This window comes from Canis aureus, chromosome 10 (genome assembly GCF_053574225.1).
Source record: "Canis aureus isolate CA01 chromosome 10, VMU_Caureus_v.1.0, whole genome shotgun sequence".
Classification (NCBI taxonomy): domain Eukaryota; kingdom Metazoa; phylum Chordata; class Mammalia; order Carnivora; family Canidae; genus Canis; species Canis aureus.
Genome location: NC_135620.1, coordinates 21,481,596 through 21,507,685, shown reverse-complemented (window position 1 = coordinate 21,507,685; position 26,090 = coordinate 21,481,596). Strand labels below are relative to the sequence as shown.

Here is a 26,090-nt window from a genome sequence, read left to right as displayed (position 1 = left end):
TTGCAACCCAGTTGATTGTGGTGAATAACCTTTTTACTGTATTGTTGAATTTGGTTTGCTAGTATTTAATTGAGAATTTCTGCGTCTATGTTCATCAGGAATGTTGGCCAGTTATTTTCTCCTTTTTAGTGGTGTCTTTATGTAGCCTTGGTATCAGGGTAATGCTGGCCTCATAAATGAATCTGGAAACTTTCCTTCCTCTTATTTTTTGTAATAGTTTAAGAATGGATATTAACTCTTCTATAAATATTTGGTGGAATTCTTCTTTGAAGTCATCTGGCCCTGGACTTTTGTTTATTTGGAGATTTTTGAATACTGATTCAATTTTGTTGCTCGTATTGGTCTATTCAAATTTTCTATTTCTTTCAGATTCAGTTTTGGGAGATTATATGTACCTATGGATTTTTCCATTTCTTCTAAGGTGTCTAGTTTTTGTTGGTATGTAATTTTTCATAATCTCTTATAATTGTTTATATTTCTGTCATTTGGTCATTTCTCTTTTTTCTTTTTTCAAACTTCAAATATAGAATATTTATTTATTTATTTATTTTTTTTTTAATTTATTTTTTATTGGTGTTCAATTTACCAACATACAATAACCCCCAGTGCCCGTCACCCATTCACTCCCACCCCCCGCCCTCCTCCCCTTCTACCACCCCTAGTTCGTTTCCCAGAGTTAGCAGTCTTTATGTTCTGTCTCCCTTTCTGATATTTCCCACACATTTCTTCTCCCTTCCCTTCTATTCCCTTTCACTATTATTTATATTCCCCAAATGAATGAGAACATAAAATGTTTGTCCTTCTCTGACTGACTTACTTCACTCAGCATAATACCCTCCAGTTCCATCCACGTTGAAGCAAATGGTGGGTATTTGTCATTTCTAATAGCTGAGTAATATTCCATTGTATACATAAACCACATCTTCTTTATCCATTCATCTTTCAATGGACACCGAGGCTCCTTCCACAGTTTGGCTATTGTGGACATTGCTGCTAGAAACATCGGGGTGCAGGTGTCCCGGCGTTTCATTGCATCTGTATCTTTGGGGTAAATCCCCAACAGTGCAATTGCTGGGTCGTAGGGCAGGTCTATTTTTAACTCTTTGAGGAACCTCCACACAGTTTTCCAGAGTGGCTGCACCAGTTCACATTCCCACCAACAGTGTAAGAGGGTTCCCTTTTCTCCGCATCCTCTCCAACATTTGTGGTTTCCTGCCTTGTTAATTTGCCCCATTCTCACTGGTGTGAGGTGGTATCTCATTGTGGTTTTGATTTGTATTTCCCTGATGGCAAGTTATGCAGAGCATTTTCTCATGTGCATGTTGGCCATGTCTATGTCTTCCTCTGTGAGATTTCTCTTCATGTCTTTTGCCCATTTCATGATGGGATTGTTTGTTTCTTTGGTGTTGAGTTTAAGAAGTTCTTTATAGATCTTGGAAACTAGCCCTTTTTCTGATATGTCATTTGCAAATATCTTCTCCCATTCTGTAGGTTGTCTTTGAGTTTTGTTGACTGTATCCTTTGCTGTGCAAAAGCTTCTTATCTTGATGAAGTCCCAATAGTTCATTTTTGCTTTTGTTTCTTTTGCCTTCGTGGATGTATCTTGCAAGAAGTTTCTGTGACCGAGTTCAAAAAGGGTGTTGCCTGTGTTCTCCTCTAGGATTTTGATGGACTCTTGTCTCACATTTAGATCTTTCATCCATTTTGAGTTTATCTTTGTGTATGGTGAAAGAGAGTGGTCTAGTTTCATTCTTCTGCATGTGGATGTCCAATTTTCCCAGCACCATTTATTGAAGAGACTGTCTTTCTTCCAATAGATAGTCTTTCCTCCTTTATTGAATATTAGTTGACCATAAAGTTCAGGGTCCACTTCTGGGTTCTCTTTCTGTTCCATTGATCTATGTGTCTGTTTTTGTGCCAGTACCACACTGTCTTGATGACCACAGCTTTGTAGTACAACCTGAAATCTGGCATTGTGATGCCCCCAGCTACGGTTTTCTTTTTTAAAATTCCCCTGGCTATTCGGGTCTTTTCTGATTCCACACAAATCTTAAAATAATTTGTTGTAACTTGCTGAAGAAAGTCCATGGTATTTTGATAGGGATTGCATTAAACGTGTAAATTGCCCTGGGTAACATTGACATTTTCACAATATTAATTCTGCCAATTCATGAGCATGGAATATTTTTCCATCTCTCTGTGTCTTCCTCAATTTCTTTCAGAAGTGTTCTATAGTTTTGAGGGTATAGATCCTTTACCTCTTTGGTTAGGTTTAAACCTAGGTATCTTATGCTTTTGGGTGCAATTGTAAATGGGATTGACTCCTTAATTTCTCTTTCTTCAGTCTCATTGTTAGTGTATAGAAATGCCACTGATTTCTGGGCATTGATTTTGTATCCTGCCACGCTACCAAATTGCTGTATGAGTTCTAGCAATCTTGGGGTGGCGTCTTTTGGGTTTTCTATGTAGAGTATCATGTCATCAACGAAGAGGGAGAGTTTGACTTCTTCTTTGCCATTTTGAATGCCTTTAATGTCTTTTTGTTGTCTGATTGCTGAGGCTAGGACTTCCAGTACTATGTTGAATAGTAGTGGTGAGAGTGGACATCCCTGTCTTGTTCCTGATCTTAGGGGAAAGGCTCCCAGTGCTTCCCCATTGAGAATGATATTTGCTGTGGGCTTTTCGTAGATGGCTTTTAAGATGTTGAGGAATGTTCCCTCTATCCCTATACTCTGAAGAGTTTTGATCAGGAATGGATGCTGTATTTTGTCAAATGCTTTCTCTGCATCTAATGAGAGGATTATATGGTTCTTGATTTTTCTCTTGCTGATATGATGAATCACATTGATTGTTTTACGGGTATTGACATTTTTCTTTTTTTATTTATGGTTTTGTTTGAGTTCTCTCTCTGTCTTTGATGAGTTTGGCCAAGGGTTATCAATTTCTTGATTTTTTTTCAAATAAGCAGCTCATGGTTTCATTGACGTGTTCTGTTGTTTTTTCAATTTCTATTTCGTTTATTCTCTGATCTTTTTTATTTCCTTTCTTTTACTGGTTTCTTCTAGCTCTTTTTAGATATTAGGTTCGATTGTTTATTTGAGATTTTTCTACTTGTGGTAGGCCCATATTCTTATAAACTTCCTTCCTTCTTAGAACCTCTTCTGCTGCATCCCAAAGGTTTAGACCATTGTGTTTTCATTTTTATTTGTCTCCATGTATTTTTCATTTTCTCTTTGATTTTTCAGTTGATCCATTCATTGTTTAGTGACATGTTATTTAACCTCCATGTATTTGTGTTCTTTCCAGATTTTTTTTTTTTGTCATTGATTTCTAGTTTCATAGTGTTGTGATCTGAAAAGATGCATGGTAATGTCTCTCATCTTTTTGAATTTGTTGATACTTGTTTTGTCATCTAATGTACAATCTCTTTTGGAGAATGTTCCATGTACAGTTGAAAAGAATGTGTATTCTACTGTTTTAAGATGGAATATTCTAAATACATCTGTTACATTTCTCTGGTCCATTGTGTCATTCAAAGCCACTGTTTCCATGCTGATTTTCTGTCTGGTTGATCTGTCCATTGATGTAAGTGGGGCATTAAAGTCCCTTACTCTTATTGTATTACTGTGTTACTTTCCTTATATGCCTGTTATTAGCTGCTTTATGTATTTGGATGCTCCCATATTGGGTGCATACATATTTATAATTATTATATCTTTTTGTTAGATTCTCTTTTTTATTATATAGTGTCCTTCTTTGTCTCTTGTTACAGTGTTTGCTTTAACATCTATTTTGTCTGATATTAAGTATTGCTATACCAGGGGACAGGGGATACTGGCCTTCTCCAGTTGATTTTGTTGGGGTTCTCTGTGCCTCCTAGATCTGGATTTCCATTTCCTTCCCTAGATTTGGGGATTTTTCAGCTATTATTTCTTCAAATTTTCTACATCTTTTTCTCTTTCTTCTCCTTCTGGGATCCCTATAATGTAAATGTTATTATGCTTGATGGTATTTCTGAGTTCCCTCAGTTTATTTTAATTTATAATTATTTTTTTCTCTCTCCTGTTCAGCTTAATTGCTTTCCATTATTCTGTCTTCCAGGTCATCCATCTGTTTTTCCATTTCCTCTACTCTGTTCTTCCATCTGGTTTGTTTTTAATTTCAGTTATTGATTTCTTCATTTTTGATTGGTTCTTTTTATGTTTTTAGTCTCTTTGTCAGGAGTGTCACTAAGGTCCTCTATTCTTTTCTCAAGTTCAATGAGTATTTGTATAACCATTACTTGAAATTTTCTTTCAGGCATGTTATTTATCTCCATTATTTTAGGTGCCTTGCTGTGATTTTTTTTTTTCCTCTTCCTTCATTTGGCATATTTCTCTGTCTCTTCATTGTCTCTGTTTTTATGTGTTAGGGAAGTCAGCTATGTCTCCTGCTCTTGAAAGTAGTGGCCTTAATGAAGAAGAGGTCCTGGAGTATCCTGGAGTGCAATGCCCCTTGTTCACCAGAACCTGGAGCTTCAGGGATGTTTCCTATGTGCATTGCATGTACTCCATTGTTGTGGCTGAACCGCATTTGCCTTTAGTCCAGTTGTGTACTATGACTCTCTTTGCCTGTTGTTGGCAGAGTTTGGTTCCTGTGTTAGTGGGCCAACCTGAGGCTGCTATGTGCGTGATGAGTCAGACCAGCCATTTTCTGGAGATGTGGTAGCGTGGAACTGCAAGGGTGCTTTGCCTCTGCCATCGTCAGAAGCTAACGTCGGTGGATGGGGCCTGCAGTCAGACCGGATGTCTGCCCTCTGCCCACTGCTGGTACCTCAGTTGAACTGATGTGTATGGTTGTCTTAACCTCTCTCTTTGTAGGAATCACTTTGAAGTGATCCTGGCCCCTATTAAGGCCGCTTGCATATTGCCAGGTTTGTGCACCACTTTGGATGTGCTCTGGCCAAGGGAATATTGGAGGAGGCAGGTCTGCAGGAGAAAGCAAGGGCAGGTTTCCTGCTAGTAGCCAGGTTTGGATAGGTCTGTGGTGTGTGTGTGGGGATCTGAAACCAGGTCTGGTTGGAGAGGGGCATGTACGGAGGAGAACACAGGGGTGGGGTGCTGTCTTATGAGTTGCAGTTTGTTGGCCCTGGGCTATTTCCCCCAGGTGTCTGCATGTCTAAGCTGGGGGGCGAAGGGGGGCAGTGATGCTGGAATGGCGCCTGCCAGCTCCTTTGTTCCTGGAGAAGTCTTCCAGGGAATCCTTGCCCCTCCCACACATGCTCTGAGATTAGTAAACAACTCTCCCTCCCATCTACCCTAGGCATTTTTTAGACTGCTGTATCTCCATGTGTGTGGTGCTGTTTCTTTAAGAGCAGAGGCTCAGTTTCCTCTGCCCTTCACTCTCCCAGAGCTGAGCCTGCTGAATTTTGAAGTTCTAGGTGTGAGGTTCCACTGACTATAGTAATCTGCGAGATTAGGTCACTGGTTTTTAAAAGCCAAATATTATGGAGACTTGTCTTCCTGTGCGGGCTCCCTGTGCTTGGGGTGCCACACCTAAAGGTCTTTTTTTCTTATACCTCTTTGAGCCCACAGTGTCCCTCCTTCATGTGGACAGTCCTGTGGTCCATACTATATAAGTGCTGATTATTTATTTGAATTTCAGTTGTGGTATAGAATCATGAAATAACATAGGAACATGAAATAACAGTTATGTACCCCCATATCTTCCCTCCTCCCATCCGCTTCCCCTTTCAGAAAATTTAGTCCTAAAACCATTTGGTAGGGCTGAACACTAATGTCAGTTGTTGGAGGTATGGTGGCCCAGAGTAGAGTATTGAGCTCAAGTAAGTTGAAGAGGGCATCTCCATAAGGTGCTACTTGATACAGGATTGGATAGGGAAGATACCCATCTTGGCTGTCTGAGCCAGAGGAAAATGTCCAAGCACGTGAGGGAGTGAATATGAAGAACTGGTTTCATATGAGGCACTTGATTAAATAAATATATAGAAAGGATAATGAGAGGCATGTTTTTTTGAATCTTAGAAAAGGGAGTTGTCAAAGGAACACAAAAGCCAGCTTGAAGGGGCTGTCACTGGCTTAATAGGGAAAACTCTAGCATAAAAACAAATAATGATAGCAACAGATTATAACCTGTTGAATGAAATAGGCAACCATGAGTTTATATAAACAAATTGAAATTTTGATGAGAAAAAGTATATATAAGGCATATAAACAGCATATGAATTTCACAATCCTCTCCCTAACCAAAATATTATTAATGACGAAGAAGAGTTTGTTTACAGTGATCACTAGATACTGATCACTAGTATCAAGAATATTATCATTAATGGGCATTGAGATCATATGTCACATGAAAAGTGGCTGTGTTGTGGTTGTGTTGAGAATGTCCTTGTTTGTAGGAACTACACATTTCAGGTATTGATATTTTAAGAGTTCATAGTACATCAGGTAGTCAACTTCCATTTGGTTCAGAAAAAAAATTTTAGAACAAAAGTTGCAAATTGTGATTATGTGTAAAAAAGTTAATAAAAATTATAATCCATTTATAGAAAGCCAGGTTTTTTTCAGTGATATTTATAGCTTATTTTTATGCATTATTAGAGTGTGTTGTTTTTGTGGGTTAAGTATGGCATCATTCCTTTAGGAATGAAAGTAAGATAAAGAAGGAAAACAGAGTCCTTTTTGTTCTACAGTGGTGCTCATAGAAGGCCTGTCTACCTGAAAGTTACTGATTGTGCCCTGTCCCCTCATAAGACCATATTTCACTGAAGTTGTTGCTGTTTGGATTCAGAAAAGCCTTGACTTCAGAATGGGAGAGAGAAAAGACACTGGACAGCTGGGGAGTTGGTAGGAGAGAAGAAGGGTGTGTGTGCGTGTGTATGTGTAGTAAGAACTTTTATGTACACTTTTATGGACATGTTTATGCTTTAGTCCTGAAACTGATGTATGTTTGTCCCTTTCCTTCCTATAGCAAATTGCTTCATGGTTCAGAGATGGATATACAGAATTCCCTCAGCCTGGAATATCTTTCTAGCCCTCCTACTTTTCTTTTCACCTTAACTCCTTTGCTTTTTTCTTTTTTTTGTAGTCCCAGCTTAGATGTCACTTCCTTGGTCTCCCTAGACTAAGTTCTCTCTTGAGTGGTTCAATTAAACATCATTGATCCTTAACCTCTTCATTTTTTTAATATGGGGATAATAATAATACTTCATTGAATTGTGAGAAGTAAAGGAGTAACTATATGTAAAATGGAATAGTACCTGAGTAAATAGTAAGTGCTATATGAGTTAGCTGTTGCTAGCATAATTGGACATATTTGTAATGTATATTTCATTATACATATTTGTCTAATTATTTGTTGAATGTCTCTTCCTCCCATAGAGATTGTTAGTTCCATGAGGAAAAAGACTATTTCATTCAACTCTGTTTCTTAGTTACTGATACACATAGTACTGATACACATAGTACCACGCTTTGTTAACTTACAAAATGGTGGTCTACAATAGGGGATAATTCAGGCCCACTGAGTTTGGGTTTTTCCCCCAGTTTTATGGAGAAATAATTGATATTGCTCCATAGGTTTTAAATGCACAGCCTTATGGTTTTATTTACATATACTGTGAAGTTATTATCACCATAGGTTCAGCTAACATTTATCTTCTCATATAAATAGAATAAAAAGAAAAGGAAAAAATTGTTTATGATGAAAACTGTTAGAATTTACTCTCTTTAACAACTTTCCTACGCTATCATATGGCATTGTTATCTATAGTTATTGTGTCGTACATTACTATCCTTTAGTACTTATTTATCTTATTACTGGATATTTGTACTCTTTTTTTTTTAAGATTTTATTTATTTACTCATGAGAGAGAGAGAGAGAGGCAGAGACACAGGCAGAGGGAGAAAAGCAGGCTCCGTGCAGGGAGCCTGATGTGGGACTAGATCCTGGGTCTCCAGGATCACGCCCTGGACTGAAGGCGGCGCTAAACCGCTGAGCCACCTGGGCTGCCCATATTTGTACCCTTTGACCATCTTTCTCCAATTCCCCTCCCCCTGCTCTCCACTTCTGGTAACCACAAGTCTGAACAATATTTGTTTCTCTCTGTCTGAGGTTTTGATTAGCATAATGCCTTCAGGGTCTGTCCATCCTGTTACAAATGGTAGGATTTCCTCATTTTTTTACAGCTGAATAATACTATGTGTGTATATATATATATATATATCACAACTGTTTTATCCATTTATATGTTCAGATAAGAACTTAGGTTCTTTCTATGTCTTGACTATTGTAAATAATGCCATGAACATGGGGATGCAGATGTATTTTTCAATGAGTGTTTTTATTTCCTCTGAATGTGTATTCCCAGATATGGAATTACTGGATTGTAATGTAGTTCAAGTTTTAATTTTTGGAGGATCTTCCATGCCATTTTTCATAGTGCTGTACCAATTTACAATAGTGCACAAAGTATCCCTTTTCTCCACATCCATGCCAGTATTTGTTATCTCTTGATTTATTGATGATGACCATTCTAATAGGCATGAAGTGATATCTCATTGTGGTTTTAGTTTCCATTTCCCTAATTATTAGTAATACTGAGTGTCTTTCATGTAAACCCAGCTAGGTTTTGCCTTTTAGTATATTATAGAACCTACTAGTTCTTATAACCTTGGTGAAGTTACTTAACCTCTCTAGGCTTCAGGTTTCTTATCAGTTAAACTGGGTTATAATATCTACTATCCTGAGTTTTATAGAAAATCTGCTTAAAGGCCTATCATTTTGATGGTGATCATTAAGTGGAAATTTATTAAGTTGTGGCCACAAATATCAGTACTAAGAATATAAATATTTTTAATAAATCTCTAAATGAATTAATATAAATGGAAATATCTAGTAAGATTCCTGACTCCAAAGTAGGCATTGAGTTATTTCAGTAGGCATTCAGTAAGCATGTGCTAGTTCTAGACACTGTGTAGGGCACTTTATTTATTTATTTATATGTAAGTATGTAATGAGAATACACACACACACACATACATGTCCTTTAAGTGTCACAAATACTCTATACTCATTAGGTAGGGTTTTTGTCTCCATTAAATACATAAGCTTAGAGAGGTCAGGTAAATTCCTAGGAGCCAGGATTTAAATACGTGTCTATTTAGTTGTAAAGTCCTTCTTTTTAGTTTATCATGCTGTCTCTTTACATTTTTGGTTAGAGATAATTTTGGAATTATCATGTGTTCTCTTTTACAATGCCATTGGTGATGGTGGCAAGTATAAAATTAATTGGTCTTCAAAAATTGTGATTTTAGTCAGATTACTACTACTGAAAACCTACCTGAGTTCTTTTTATGTGGAAGAGTGTATATACTCGTAACTGTGATAAAGCACCGGAATACTTTTAGGAGTATCAGAGTCTTTGGTGGATTGCATCTTTAATAATTGTGAGCAGTGGAAGCTTTAGAACCTTTTGGGGAATAAGAGGAAAGCAAGACTTTAAAGAAAAAGGAATAGAAATACATGATTCTTTCATACTACACTTTTGTACAACCTTCTGGTCCTAAACTCAGCTATTACTAAAAATTTAACTGTTCAATACATTAATACATTCTTATCTCAAAACAATAAACATATGTTCATATATGTTAAGACACCCCACACACATTTAGTAAAATATGAAAGCTTCATTTGCATTTCTTCTCCCATCCCTACATCTCTCCATAGAAGTTTTTTTTCATAAAAATGTGTTACTTAATGTTAACTTGTAATGAGTGTATTATTATATTTAAATGAATTAATGTTTTAAAGTTTCTCAGTTTTAATTTCTTATTTGGAAAAATATTGATATAATTCACACAAAGACCTGAATGTGGTTTGAGACCAAATAATTCCAAAACTGCTACAGTATATTAAGTCACTAGTAATGAATATTGTACGCCATAATAATGTAGAAAAACCATCACTTGATAATGTTGGTGAGAAGAGCACAATATAACATCCACAAGAATAGAAAACAGTCCTGGAGAAAATGCAGTAAAATGCACTCACTCTATCAAATCACTCTATTTTGAGTTATTTCATACTTGGCTTTTTCAAAAGTTTTTAATACTATAATTAAACTTATATATGATGAAAAGTGTATTAAAATATGAACGGGCATAATATCTCTATTTCAGAAACTCTGTAGTGATGCTCAAGTAAAAGTCTTTGGGAAATGCTGCCAACTGAAACCTGGAGGAGACAGTTCTTCCTCATTGGATAGTTCTATGACTTCATCTTCTGATGTAAAAGACCAGTGTCCTAAGTACCAAGTAAGATCATTGATGTCATTTATTTTTCATTCATTCACAAATATCTTTGAGTACCTACAGTGTGTTGTGTACTATCCTAGAGACTGAGGATACAACAGGAGCTAGTCTTTATCCTCCTGGGGAGGCAGGTAGTTAAACAAGTAAGTTGATACATTTTGATAAATCTTAGGAGAAGTTCAGAGAACTATAGCATAGATAGCAAGGAGAAATTTCTCCCTTTCCCAATTCAGATTTTTGGGGCTACCAGAATAATTAATTTTAGATAATTTTAAATTATTGAAATATGAATATAAACATAAAATAATACAATTTGGCTGTAGTGTGAAATTAAAGTATGATTGGAAGTATACACATGCAGAAATGGGCATTTATTTATATTTTTCAGAAGTAATGTGACCCTTCTTTTTAAAATACAAAATTAAACAAATTAGTACTTAATGGGAACTTCTGTATAAACTTGTTATATTTTATGTAAGATTGTTTTCAGACAATGTCATCTATATGAATTTATTTGTCTCATCCAGCTTGCATGAATGAATCACAAGTATTTTATATTTAGCAATACCAACATAGAATTCTGGGCCTTTAAATTATTTGTAATTAGGTAATTACGTTTGGATGGGAAGAGACCCTTCTATCATGTCAATGTGACAGTGTATGTGAAAGATCTCCAAAGTTTTTCAAAATCTAGATACTACTAGACTTTTCTCCTGTCTTCCCCGTTTCTCCTCCAGCTTAAGCATGATACTTTAGTAAATTCCTAATAGTGTTATGCTGTGTGACTTCATCATATTTATACCAGTTTGGATGTTTGCTGATTTGATGAATTGTGTAAACTTGTATTTCAATATGGTCCTGGAAATACGCTTTTTTTTTTTAGCAAGAGACATTGAATTATTATAGCATATAGTTCACTACACTTGATAAAATGTGATTTCGGATAGCTAGAACATGATCTTTGATTTATACAGATTATTACAGATTAATAGCATCCAGCAATAAGTAATTTTTAAAAATTGGCCTTTTATATAAGGGCCTTATAAGGCATAAAGGTAATAATAGCACTTTTTAAATGAGAACTTTTATTACAGATTATGTCACATTAAAATATATAACATGCTAGTGACATGATAATTATTTCATATGTATTAGAGCAGGCAAGGAGAATCTTTACTGGCAAACTATATGGTTTTATATAATTCAAATACCAATTTATTTTTACTGTATTTTGCTTCCTGAGAGCTTGTTTCTAGTTTTTGTAGTAAAATCTATAAATTCTGTGATACTTAAATTCATAATAATTTTGAAGATAGGCATTGATCTTTTTAAAAAAACAACAAACCTTCACACTTCATCGCTAAAAAAATTATTTGGCACTGTTTCTAAAATGTTGTTCTTAGTACCCAAACCTTTGTGTTTTGAAATAAAAATTTTATCTTAACCAGATACATGGATGAGTTCTTTCAGTAACTAGGTATATAAAAGGTGATTTTTGTCTTAAACACTAGCTTTGTGTCTTTATTAAAACAAAATAAAGACTACATGGCACCTTAAGAGAGAAAAAATAATATGTAAATGAGTATATATAAAAACTAATACAAAATAGTTCTGTATAATGAAATAGATTGCTATTTGAAGATGCTGAAGAGAGATAACAAAGGTAAATGTAGGTTTTTTCTAGCCCAGGTGGGCAATAAATAAGCAGAAGAGTGGAAAAATCCCATAAAAATAAAAATAGTATGCAGATGTATTCCCTGGCCTCCCATGTAAAATGGAGGTCTTCATCACTTTATTGTTATCACCAGAACAGTCTTTTTTAAAGTATTTTTTTTAAACTCCTACTAATTTTTTTTTTATGATGGAATGGCTTAGTGAAATTCGCGAATAATACTCAATTACTGACTTCTATAGTTTAGGTCCTATTCCTCATCACTTATTGTATAACTGTGTAAATTAGGAATCGCTATTCCTAGGGATTATTTTGTTCTTGTGACAAGAAGTCTGAAAGGCCCTCTGAGTATGAGACATGGGCCTCGAGATGGCTTTAGAACCCAAGGCATCCTTATCTTTCTACTTAGCCAGAGTTAATGTGTAATCTCATTGACTGGGCTTTTGTTGAATGCATATAAACACATGAATTCTGAAAGCTGCTACTCCAACCATTAGTTTAACCCTTTGGATGTAGAAACCAACTGTCAATTCGTCTACAAGGGAGGCTATGAAATCCACTTTTTTATTGTTGTTGTTAGGTACATTGTTGCCCTGAAACATATGAGACCTCAAAAAATAAGGAATAAGATATATTGTGGGTAGTTAGTGTTATTGATCACAGTATCTAATTAGTAAGTAAATGTATGAGTTCAATTTCACCCTTTTTTCTGACTCCTAAATGATGACAAAGAGGAATGGAAAGGAATAACTTCTAATTGGATTTCTTTGAGAACAAGACATTCTAATGTTTTAAATAAGTCCTTATAAAAAATAGCAAAATAAATTACCGTGTTTGTAGATAGCTCTTTTGCACAGTAGGAGCGGTAAAAGCTGTACTGCATGTTCACTGAATTGAATTTCTTATTTTCTGTCCTGGAAAAACATTGCATATGTATGCACGAGATGTAGTTAACAGTCAGTGTTCATTTAGGCATTAAGCATTATTATAGTAGCAAAAACCTGGAAGTAACCTAAATGTCCATTAGTAAGGGAAACTGTAATTTTCATACTGTAGAATACTATGCAGCTCTTCAAAAGGAGTCTTTGTATAACGATATGGTTAAGTCTGTAACACATTGTGCAATGAAGAAACTCAAGCTATAGAACATTGTATACAATGTAGAATCACTTTTTTAAAGAGTATATAGAATTATAAAGAATAACTACAGCAAAGGAATTTTCAGTAGAACTCAGGATTTGAAATAGGTTGTAAATTCTGCAGTTCTATTAATGTTACAATTATTTTTTAGGGTTCTCGGTGCTCTTCTGATGCCAATATGCTTGGAGAGATGATGTTTGGCTCTGTAGCAATGAGCTACAAAGGGTCCACCTTAAAAATTCATCAGATCCGGTGAGGGCTTTTCTGATTTTTCATAATCCATTTTAGAACATGTAATTTTTGAAGATGAGAGAATTCCCTGTAGTCTTCACATAGATTGAACATGTCAGACTTACAGTGTTTTATGGGGTTCATGCTGCTTCATGACTGTTGTAACTATGGAGTGAAATCTCTGTGATTTATGTCTTTTTGTGGGGGAGAGGGGCATAGAGAGAGGGGGAGAGAGAATCTTCAGCAGACTCCATACCATAGCATGAAGCCTGACACGGAGCTCAATCTCCCAACCCTGAGACCATGACCATAGCCGAAATCAGAAGTCAGATACTTAACTGACTAAGCCACCCAAGTGTCCCTAATTTGTAATAAATTGAGAAGTTCCTTGTGTTTTAGTTTTGATCTCTCTCTGTCCATTTCTTTTCCTTTGTAGTTCCCCTCCACAACTTATGCTCAGCAAAGTTTTTACTGCACGAACTGGCAGCAGTATCTGTGGAAGTCTCAATACGTAAGTGATTATGAATGCTGAGAAAAATGTATTATTTAGGACATGCAAAGCATGAAAACTAACAAACTATTCTCAGGGTTGCAGTTTCAATTGAATTTTCTTCCATTGCTTAAATCTGAAAGTTTGTGGAGGCTAGACTTTTTTCTTTTAGCTTTATTGAGATATAATTGACATGCAACACTGTAAATTTAATGTGAGCAACACATTTATTTAATATGTTGCAAAATGATTACCACCATATAATTAGCTAACTAATACCTCCATCTTGTCAAAATTATCGTTTCTCTTTTGTGGTAAGATCAGCTAAGATTTACTCTCTTAGCAACATTTTTTTTTTAAGATTTTATTTATTTATTCATGAGCGACACAGAGAGAAAAGCAGAGACACAGGCAGAGGGAGAAGCAGGCTCCATGCAGGAAGCCTGATGTGGGACTCGATTCCAGGACTCCAGGATCACGCCCTGGGCCGAAGGCAGTCGCCAAACCGCTAAGCCACCCAGGGATCCCCATCTCAGCAACTTTCAAGTATATAAAATAACAGTATTATTAGCTATCGATAGCATGCTATACATTAGATCCCAGAACTTACTAATTTTATAACTGAAGTTTATACACTTTGACTGTTACCTCCCCATTTCCCCTACTCTCAGCCCCTGGTAACCACCACCCTGCTTTCTGTTTTTCTATGTTCAATTTTTTATATTACACATGTGAGTGATACTATACAGTATTTATATTTCTCTGACTTATTTCACTTAGCATGATGCCCTTAATGTTCATTCAGGTTGTCTCAAATGGCAGGATTTCCTTTTCTCATGGCTGTGTGTGTGTGTATGACATTTTTATCCATTCATCTTTTGATAGACATTTAGTTTGTCTCCATTTATTGACAGTTGTCACTAATGCTATAGTGAACACCTGAGTGCAGATATCTCTATGAGATCCTTATTTCAGTTCCTTTGGATATATATCTAGAAGTGGGATTCCTGGATCATATGGTAGTTTCTATTTTTAATTTTTTGAAGAACCTTCATACTGTTTTCACAGTGGCTGTATCAATTTATATTCCCACCAGCAGTGCCCAAGGTTTCCTTCTTCTCCATACCCTGTCCACCACTTGATATCATTTCTTGTCTTTTTGATGTTAACTATTAAAAAAGGTGTGAAGTAATACCTTTTTGTGGTATGATTTGCATTTCCCTGATGATTAGTGATGTTGAGCATCTTTTCATGTACCTCTTGGTCATTTGCATATCTTCTTTGGAAAATTGTCTATTCAGTTCTTCTGAATATTCAGAAGTATTAATTTTTTTAGATTTTTTTTTGCCGTTGATTTTTGTGGATTATTTATATATTTTGGATATTAACCCTTCATCAGATAAAGGATTTGCATTTTTTTTACCATTCCATAGATTGCTTTTTCATTTTGTCAGTTATTTGCAGTATAGAAGCTTTTTGTGTGATGTATTCCCATTTACTTATTTTTGCTTTTGTTGCTTGTGCTGTTTATGTCATATGTAGAAATTGTTGCTATGACCAGTGTCAAAGAGCTTTCCCTTATGGTTTCTTCTAGAAGATACGCAGTTTTGGAGTCTTTTGTTTATGTCTTTAATCAATTTTGAGTTCATTTTTGTGAGTGGTATAAGATAATTTAAATTTCATTCATCTGCATGTGGTTATTCAGTTTTTCTGTCATAATTTTTTGAAGGTACTATCTTTTCCCTGTTAAATGTTCTTGGGTCCCTTATCAAATACTAGTTGACTGTATATGCAGGGTTTTTTTCCTGGGCTCTTGATTCTGTTCCATTGGTTTGTGTGTCTATTTTTATGCCAGTACTATACTGTTTTGATTACCTGAACTTTGTAGTATAGTTTGAAATCAAAAAGTGTGATCTCTCCAGCTTTGTTCTTTTTGTCAGGATTGCTTTGGCTATTCAGAGTCTTTTTGTAGCTTCATACAGATTTTAGGATTTTTTTCTTATTTCTATGAAGAATGCCATTGGAACTTTGATAAGAATTGCATTGAATCTATAGATGACTTTGGGTAATATGAACATTTTAACAATATTTGTTCTTTCAACCTCTTTTTGGAGGATTTTTTTCGTGGAAAGATGTTGTATTTTGTCCTATGCTTTTTTGCATCTATTGACATGATGGTATGATTTTTATCTTTCATTCTTTTAATGTGGTAATTATCATTTATTGCTTGCATCCTTGCATCCCAGTGATAAATCTTACTTGATCATATTAAATGATCCTTTTAATATTCTTTTGAATTTGGTTTGCTAATATTTTGTGGAGAATCTTTGCATTTATAATAATCAGGAGAAGTGGTGAAAATTTTCTTGGTGTCAGGGCAATGCTGGCTTTGTAAGATGTGTTTTGTAGTGTTCCTTCTTTTATTTATTGAACAGTTTGAGTAGAATTGGCATTAATTCTTCTTTAAATATTTGGTAGAATCTACCAAGGAAACCATCTGGTCCCTTTGGCTTTTCTGTGTTGGGAGGTTTTCTTTTTTCTTTTCTTTTCTTTTCTTTTCTTTTCTTTTCTTTTCTTTTCTTTTCTTTTCTTTTCTTTTCTTTTCTTTTCTTTTTTCTTTTCTTTTCTTTCTTTCTTTTTTTTTTTCTTAAGAGTTTATTCATGAGAGACACACAGAGAGAGGTGGAGACATAGGCAGAGGGAGAAGCAGGCTCCCTGTGGGAAGCCCGATACGGAACTCGATCTCAGGACCCCAGGATCACGCTCTGAACCAAAGGCAGATGCTCAACCGCTGAGCCACCCAGGCGTCCCAGCGTTGGGAGGTTTTTGATTAATGATTCATTCTCCTTACTTATTATTGGTCTGTTTCGATTTTTTATTTCTTTATGACTCATTCCTGGTAGGTTGTATGTTTCTAGGAATTTATCCCTTTCTTATAGGTTATCCACTTTATTGCTGTATAACTGCATATAGTAGTGTAATATAAAGTTTTAATTTCACTCATTTGCATGTGGTTATCCAGTTTTCCTATCATCATTTATTCCTAAAATGTTCCATGCACACTTGAGAAGAATGGCATTCTGCTGCTGTTGGATCTATCTATCTGTTAATTCCATTTGGCCTAAGGTATGGTTCAAGTTCAACATTTCTTTGTTGACTTCCTGTCTGGTTGATCTATTCATTGTTGGAAGTAGAGTATTAAAGTCCCAGGGACGCCTGGGTGGCTCAGCGGTTGAGTGTCTGCCTTTGGCTCAGGGTGTGATACTGGAGTCTGGGATTGAGTCCCATATTGGGCTTCCTGCATGGAGCCTGCTTCTCCCTCTGTCTATGTCTCTGCCTCTTTCTCTTTTTCCATGTCTCTCATGAATAAATAAAATCTTTTAAAAAACAACAAAAAAATAAAGCCCTTTACTAATTATCGCAGTCTTGTCTCTTTAGATCCGTTAGTTATTTGCTTAACATGTTTAGGTGCTCTAATGTTGAGTGCATTTGTATTTATGCTATATCTTCTTGATGAATTGCTCCTCTTTTGTATGACCATTTCTGTCTCTTGTTACTATTTTTGGCTTGAAGTCCATTTTTTCTGATATAAGTGTAGCTTTCTTTGCTCTTTTTCGATTTCCACTTATATGGATTCTTTTCCTATCCCTTCACATTGAGCCTATATGCGTTCTCAAAGCTGAAGTGAGTCTCTTGTAGGCAGCATATTGTTGGGTGTTATTTTTTTAATTCATTCAGCCACTTTGTGTTTGGAGTCCAGATTACTTCTCATTTGAGTTTAGTTGAAGAATAGGGAATGTGCTTTCTCTTTCCTAATTTGCTTCTAGAAGCTATAGCTAGAAGTAAAATGTTGAGAACATTCCCATGTTAAGATGAGATACTTATTTTACATTTTGTAGTGCCATGCCAAGTTAGCATCTATATATGTGCTCTTCAGTTTTCAGATCACTTCAGAATTAACTCTACAGGGCAGCCCGGGTGGCTCAGTGGTTTAGCGCTGCATTCAGTCCAGGATGTGATCCTGGAGACCCGGGATTGAATCCCGCGTCGGGCTCCCTGAATGGAGCCTGCTTCTCCCTCTGCCTGTGTCTGTGCCTCTCTCTCTCTCTCTCTCTATGTCTCTCATGAATAAATAAATAAAATCTTTTTTTTTTTAAATAAATAAAATCTTAAAAAAAAATTTACCTTTGCAGTCAGGAGTAGTCTAGATCACCCATCGTGGGGCATAAGAATACCCCAAGGTATTAATGCCAAGATTAGAAAAGTGAAGCTGAAACAAAGGCAGGCCTGATAATTGGAATCCGGTGCTACATGCCGGAACCTAGTAAATGAAAGACTGAGGCTAGGGTGAGGTGTTAGTGGATTCCAGCGATGGATTCTGCAGGGACCAGATTAGAATGCCAGCTAGCCAGAATCTCTGGGGTTACCCAAAGTCAAAAGCAGCAGGAGGTAGCAAGGAGCCTACTCAAAACTAGAAAAATTCTCAAAAGTTCCATTAATTGTAAATGCTCCAAGAAGACCTCTCAGGAGTTCTATTAGCTGAGGTTCTAATACTTGTAGCTGCTTATTAACTTTTCTGTTAGGAAGGAAGAAAAGGGAGAGATGTTTTTTCCACAGTGTTAGAGATGCTTAAAATATACTGACGCTAAAAGTGCTAATTTTTAAGAGTTTAATACTAAAGTAGAAATTAGAGATCCTCACGTTGGAATCACTGATTTTACCTCGGATCCTTTCAGTTTCTTCATCTTTTCTAAATTTTTTATAGGTTCTTAAAATCCCTAGGAAGGATACTTTGTACTAAGAACATAAAGTAGTTTAATTTTTGTTATTCAGATAATTTACTAACAGGAGTGATCATTTATAATGTGTGAACAAATGACACTATTTTGATATTTGGTTGATTTTTGTTCTTCTCTTTTCTTTTCTTTTCTCCTTTTCTTTTCTTTTTTCTTTTTTTTTCTTCTTTTTTCCCTGCTAGAAGTTTAGAAAATAACATCAGGTCCAAAATATGAGGGAAAAGCTTTACAATTTAAACTAGGGTCAGTAATTCTGTAAAGGTCTAGATAGTAAATAATTTTGGCTTTGTGGGCCAGACAATATGGTTTCTCAGCTGTAGCATTAAAGCAGCCATATGCAGTACATATGTGAAAGGGCATATCTATGTTCCATTAAAACTTTATTTATAAAAACAGGCAGCAGGCTATATTTAGCCCTCCAAGTGTAGTTTACCAACCTCTTATTTAAAAGATTAGGTAGTTTATGGTACTAACAAGAATACTTAAAACTTAAAAAAAAAAAAAAGCTGTTTTACACTTAAGATTTCATTGAGATATGCAAAGAGTTGCCAAAAAGAGCATAAGATGAATTTGCAATTTATTGTTTCTTTTCCTCCTTTAGGCTTCAAGACAGTCTTGAATTCATCAATCAGGACAACAGTACATTAAAGGCTGATAATAACACAGTTATTAATGGACTACTTGGAAATATAGGTAAATGGTTCCTTTGGTTTTATAAGTTTTAAATAGGTTAACAGTATAACAAAGATTTGCAGTTCTTTCTTAATAATATAGATCTTTTATAAGACCACAGATTTTGACATACTAGAAGTAGAAAAGGGATTTAAATTGGAAGTATGTATAATGTTTATATTATTTGAAAAACATAATTTTTGTATATTTGAACATAATATTCATTTTTGTATCTGAAAAAGAACTGCTGAAGATATATCTGGTTTGTTTTTTGTTTTTAACTTTATGCATCTTTAAAAGGCTCATTGATATAAAAAGTCCTTCTCAGCTTTTTACAATATTTCAGCTGAGGAAGACCGGTATTACACTTTTTCCTTTGTCTCTTCCCTAACCATAAAAGTAATTTTAAAATGGTGCTCATTTTTGTGACCTGAATTCAGATAGATGAGCAGATACTCAGATTTGATGTTCTTTAAAATAGTCATTAAAATAACAGCTTATTTAGTAATTTGAATAGTTGATTGTTACTATTTAAGTTCAACTTCTGAAATGACAAACTGTTCCTAAAATTTCTGGTCATTTGTTTTACCCTACAAAGTTCAACTGAATTGTTGCTTCCATGTTCCTGGTGTGTAAATAACTATAGCATGCCAGAATGTGGACAGGAATTAGACTAGGATAAATATTTCTTTTATTCTTTATTTAGTGAGAATTTTCATTTGGAATTGATTTGAATAAATATTAGTTAAATATATAAGTAGGAAACAGTTTTTCTTCCAGCTTGAATCATATTGTATTCTATTATTTTTTATAGTTCATGTTTATTCAAACAAGCAACCATTTATTCAGCAAGTAGTGTGGGCTAGTTATAGTGTCAGGCATGTAATTTTAAAAGTTTGCACATTTGGGGTACCTGGGTGGCTCAGTTGGTTAAGTGAAATCAAGTGACTCTTGATTTGTGGCTCAGGTCATGATCTCAGGGATGTGAGATCAAGCCCCGTGTCAGGCTCTGTGCTCAGTGGTGAATTTGCTTGAGATTCTTTCTTTCCCTCTGTCCTTCCCCCTACTTTTAGATTCTCTCTCTCTCTCTCTGTCTCTCTCTCTCTCTCTCAAAATAAATAAATTAAAAAAAAAAGAAAGTTTGCACATTTTTTAGAAAAATTAGAGGGGTTCTGCTTTTTCTTAACTCACTTGATTATTTCATTGGTTTAATGAAGTAAAAATGTGACAGGGAGACAACTGAATCTTTTCAGATTCTCCTGAAAGATTTTCTGAATCTTCTGAAAAGATTCACTTGTCTCTTTTTCCGTTATAATGTGATACTTTTCAAAGCTCAATAAGTTAATTAAAAGCTATTTATTTTAATAATACAAATCCATTATCGCTTATAACAGTAAATCACCTTATGGATGCTAGGTATACCCATCTTTGTTTTAATATAGGTTAGGAAGTGAATCCATTTAACAAAGTATAGACTTAAATAATGAGTGGCTTTTACTTGTATGTTTGTAATTGTGAATCAAGGATATTTGAGTACCATTTCTTATTTTCTTTACATTTCCAATTTATCAGCAAATACTTACCAAGTACGTGTTGTATGCTAAGCACTCTGCTAGGCCCTGAGGGTACATGCAGTGGTAAACCAGACACATTTCCTGCCTCAATAGATTTATAGTTAGTGGGAGTCATACAAATAATGCAACAATTACAGTAGAGTGCAGTTAATGTTAAAGAGCATGGTGTGATACAAATGAGGAAGAGTACCTAATTCAGTCCTAGAGAGTCTCAGACTTTCTTAAAGAAGGGAAGCCTAATCTTGAAGGATTAGCCCTGTGTTTGGGGACTAGAAATGTTTTAGGAAAAAGCAGTAGTATGTGCACAGACCTAGGAGTTAAGAGATCATAGCATGAGTAAATAATGTGAATAAATCAGCGTTGATGGAGTCAAGAATAGGAGTAATGAAAGTTAAAAGAAATGAAAAAGTTTGTGGGAGGTTGATGACAAAGGGCACCTTGGGCCATAGTGAGGAATTTGAACTTAGGCTTTAAGAAGTTGGGTAGTAATGAGGGTGTGTTAGTTTGGGTCCTTTACCTGTTTTTTAACAGGTGCCAAGACAGGATTAAATATGCAAGGATATTATTAGGGGAAATGACTGTGTGAGAGAAAATGAGGAGGAAACTGGGAAAGGTCATGAGAGCCCTCAGATTGTGTTGCAAGTCTGACCCCAAATGAAAGAGAAAAATAGAAAATTGAATGGAAGTGTCCTTTCCTATCATGCAACCCATGGAAGGTTTGATAAGGCCACTGACAAGTCCTTAGGTCAAAGTATGTTGTCACAGGTGAGCCGTATGTTGCCAGAAATGTACCTGACTTACTCTTCTGGCTACGTTCAGTCACTGGTTAGGAACTCTGCCTATGGGATATGTGGCCTTAGAAAACATCACATGTCAGAAAACAGCAATTTGAGGTATGTAGTCAATTACAGTCCTTATAGCTGGAGATCTTTGCAGTGCATTCTGAAGGCCACACAGAGGAGTTGTCAGAATATAGAAATATGATCAGATTAGATTTTTATCTGCAGAATTATGTTTTGATTGCAATGGGAAAGGATTCAAGTAAACCAGTAGGATCGAGGAAAAGATCTCTGTTAGAAGGCTGCTGGTGGTAATTCGCATGACAGGTAATGGAGACCTAGAGCTGGATTGTGTCAAGGGTAGAGAGCTGTTGAGAGGTTCATTATGGGAAATAGAGTGGATGGGACTTTGTAATTAGATGAAAGAAGGGAGGAAAAAGGAGGAAATAAGTGTGTCCCTTTGCTGTCTGGTTGTATAATTGCTTGGATATTGGTGCCATCCATTGGGAGGAGCAGAAGAAATTAGGAATTGGTGATTTGGGGTTTATGTATGTTAGAATGGAAGTATTGGTTGGTTATTCAAGTAAAGATATCCATTATAGTTAGTAGATATAGGGGTAGGTGCTACAACATAAAAATTAGTGAACATATAATAATTTCAAAGCAACATAGGGTTATTTTTTTCCAGTCATGTGAAGTTTAAAAAGTGTTTCCTCGTTGATTAACAGTTTTTCTCCAAGCACTGTTTCAGAGGTCCAATTTCCTTCCTTCTTGAAGTTCTACCTTCTTCATTATGTGGTTTCCAAGGTTGAGCTCAGCTGCATGAAGCCAGTGAAAAGGAATTGAGTATGGAAAAGTCGCATCCATTTCATAACCAACCTTAATACATCAGTTTTATTCACATTCCATTAGTGGTAACTAGTCACATGGCTTTACCTATATATAAGGAGATTTGAGAAATAAGATCCCTAGATGGGCAGCTTCCTAGAAACTACTTGATAAAATAGAAGGGAGAATACAGTTGTTAGTTAGCTGTATCTATGTGGATTTGTAAAGCATTAGCATGTAAATGATAAGTGAAAGCTTAAGAATGAATGAGATGACCTAGGAAATGTTAAAGAGTGAGAAAGATTGTTGAGGATAAAATCCTGGGGAATGATGGTTTAAAGATGGAAAGAGTAGGTGAAGAGAAACACATATAGAGCATTAAGGAAAAAAACCTTAGTGTATAATATTTGGAAACTGGGGAAATGTTCAAAGGCAATTTAGTCAGCGTCAAATATGCGATAAAGTAATATAAAATAGTATGGACTGCATTAACCTGTAGGAAGGCTTTTGGTAGCTTACGTGAACAATTTCATGGAGATAATAGAAGCCACAGTTGAGGAGAGCTCTGCTCAGAGGTCAGTCTTTTTTTCCAGGATTTAAGCAGCAGTTCTTTCTGCCTCAGAAAAGAGACCAGAAAAGTTCTCTAAGTTTTATACACTTAGAAATTATGGAGGACCACAGAGAACTTTTGTTTATGTGTATTACCTTTATTGATATATACTGTATTAAAATTTAAAACAAAAAAATTAAAAATATTTATTCCTTAAAATATAACACAACCTTTTTCATGTTAGTATAAATAACATGCTATGAAATGACTACTATTCTCCAAGACGAGAACTTAATGAAGAAGAGTGACGTTGTTTTACATTTTTGCAAAACACATTAATTTATGGCTTAGTAGACTACAACTCAATTCTTATATCTACTTCTGTGTTTATTCTCTTGTAATAAGTTGTTTTGATTAAATTTATTAAGAAAATAGAATATTACACAGATCTCTGAAAGGCTTGCAAGAACCCCGAGGAATCTTTAGAATACATTTTAATTATTGAACTATGTAGGATTAAGTATATGGAAAGAATAGTTTTGACTGTGCTTTCTTTATAATAATTTTTTTAGAGAGAGTAGGGGACGGGCAGGGAGAGAAACAGTCTTAAGAGGCTTAATCTCAGGGTTTTAAGATAGAGTTCTGTATTGGGCTGCCTGCTGAGGATGGAGTCTCTTAAGATGAACATAAAATGACCTGAGTTGAAATAAAGAGTTGGAGGTTTAAATGACTGAGTCATCCAGGTGCCGCTAGCTTTGTTTATGTTTAAATGTTGATGAATAGGAGGTTATAAGGAGGGGTAAAGTTAGAGATAGAAGTGGTAAAGTGAGATTTTTGAAGGTCCTAACTGACATAAAAGAATTAGGTTTGGGAAGGAGGGAGGAGCCGCTCAGCATTTTTCACTGAGTAGGTTCCTAGGACATACTAAGGCTTGAATATTGTTACCTGTTATTACTCTGCCAGGAAGGAGGCAGGTGGGCCCGAATGTGATTTAGTTTGGAGACAAGGTGCTAGGAAATGGAGAGTTCCTAACTGGTAAATTATATGTGTGTGCACACATGTATATGTGGGAGACAGTTACATCCTGAGAATAAGGAAGGAGATGGGTAGGGAAGGAATTTAAAGAGGGTAGGTAAGTTTTGAAGTAACTAGAGAGAATTGAATAAAGAGCTGAAGAGGTAAAACATGGAAGGATTGCTGCAAATGCAGTATAATTCTAGAAATTCTTGTTACAGAAAGATATCCATTAACAATCTGAAAAATATATTTTAAAACAGAAAGCCCCCTATTCTATCTTAGGTAACTTCCTAGGTGACTCTTTAGGCTATCTTGATGAAGTGTAACAGGCAACTCAGCTTCTTGCTTTCTCTCATTCTCTCTCTCTCTCTCTCTCTTTCTCTCTTGTGCTCTCTCGTGCACACTCTCTCCCTCAAATAAATAAATAAAATAGTTTTTAAAAACTCTTTTTAAAGGATCAATTTATTTGGCAAATGTCAAATAAATTTTGTGCTTTTTTGAATCTTTAAAAGCATTGTTTTATGTTAGAAAGGATTAAAACTTTTACCTTGTATAGTGGAAGGGTTTTTTTATAATTATATAAATATTTATTAGTAAATAGGCATGAAATTGTTGTTTGACATAAGCTATCCCCAGAGAGAAACCATCCTGTTTCAAAGAAGAGAAACCAGCTTGAATTATTCTTACTTAGTTTAAAAGTTCCATCAGTATCTGTTGGTCTGCATTTGTGCTGCCTAAGCTCACCCTTTATTCCAGACTCTTTGTGGCTTCTCTAACAGCCCTCTTTCATATATATTTTACATTTTTGCCATGTAGGTCTATCACAGTTCTGCAGCCCCAGGCGGGCATTCTCTGAACAGGGTCCGCTCCGCCTGATCAGGAGCGCCTCTTTCTTTGCAGGTTTGCGATGTGCTGTGTGGGTAGACTAGTTGGTGTGCTCCAGTGGCTAGAATCTGTAGTTAAGCCGTGGAAACAAGAGAGTAGATATAAATGTATTTGGGGAGGGTGTAGTTAAGAAAACATTACTTAGCAAGTGTAAGAACTGAATTCCTGTCTACTGAGTTATGTTCTTCAACATTTCCAGAAATTTTCATTTATCAGTAGAATTGATATTTTCATGAAATTTCAGTTTGTTACTTATTTCATTATGTAATAACTTAACTTTAGAATCTTAACCCAAATTTTAGTATGAACATTATTTCTTTAAATACCAGCTAGAATTTCTCATGGGACACTCTCTTGTTTCCATGGCTAAGTAGAGTTTGTACTTAGTTCACCAATTGAAGAAAATATCCTATCTTATTATTTTAAAATTTCTGATCTGTGTTATTTCATAAGAATGATTTCTTTTGGAGCTAAGATTTAGATGAACAAGCACCATTATATTGATCTGTAAAAGTCATATGTGAGTATGTTTGTTTATATCATTTAATTTATGATTGTAGAATATGTTTATGCCTCTGTATCCAGGGAGTTGTATCTATCTTATTGTTTTAATTAATATTTATTTTTCTTACAAATGTGAGATCGGAACAATACATATTTATTAGAGAAAATTTGAAAAATGGGCAAAAAGTATGTATTAGCCATTTGGGTCATCTAGAATTAACCTTTCTAAAAAATAATTTAATTGGCATCATACTGTTCAAACTGTTTTCTTAAAATTTTTATTGTGAAGAGTTTTTAAACCTATGTTATTGGCAGAATAGTAAAGTGAACCATCATATACCCGTTATTTACTTCCAGGAATCATTCTTACTGTTTAGTATAGCATGCTTTTTAGTCATTTAGTAATGTATTTTGAGTATCTTCCTTTTAGCCATCCCTTGCTTCTTTAGATATTATATTTTCACATTATATGTCAATCTTCACATAGCTCTCAAAGCTTGTTCAACTGAGTAATAGCTCTTGGTGTTGGGTTTGTGCCATGCTATTGAAAAAAATAAAGGAATGCAATGAGATGAGCATGATTTCATTTGCAATGTAACAGAAGAAACGTCACCCTGAATAGCATTATATGTTATAACT

The 26,090-nt window shown here is 35.3% G+C and overlaps 1 protein-coding gene across 7 annotated transcripts in view; it reads left to right on the top strand.

The window, feature by feature from the left end:
* Positions 1–26,090, top strand: part of FNIP1 (folliculin interacting protein 1) — a 155,382-nt gene that overhangs the window by 79,449 nt on the left and 49,843 nt on the right. For 6 of the 7 annotated variants that reach the window (XM_077911561.1, XM_077911560.1, XM_077911565.1 and 3 more), the window contains 5 exons: positions 10,182–10,316; positions 13,277–13,377; positions 13,793–13,867; positions 19,244–19,335; positions 24,879–24,962. In XM_077911561.1, the coding sequence (XP_077767687.1) occupies positions 10,182–10,316; positions 13,277–13,377; positions 13,793–13,867; positions 19,244–19,335; positions 24,879–24,962 (487 nt within the window). The remainder of the gene's footprint in view (positions 1–10,181; positions 10,317–13,276; positions 13,378–13,792; positions 13,868–19,243; positions 19,336–24,878; positions 24,963–26,090) is intronic. The other variant, XM_077911563.1, reaches the window with a different exon arrangement.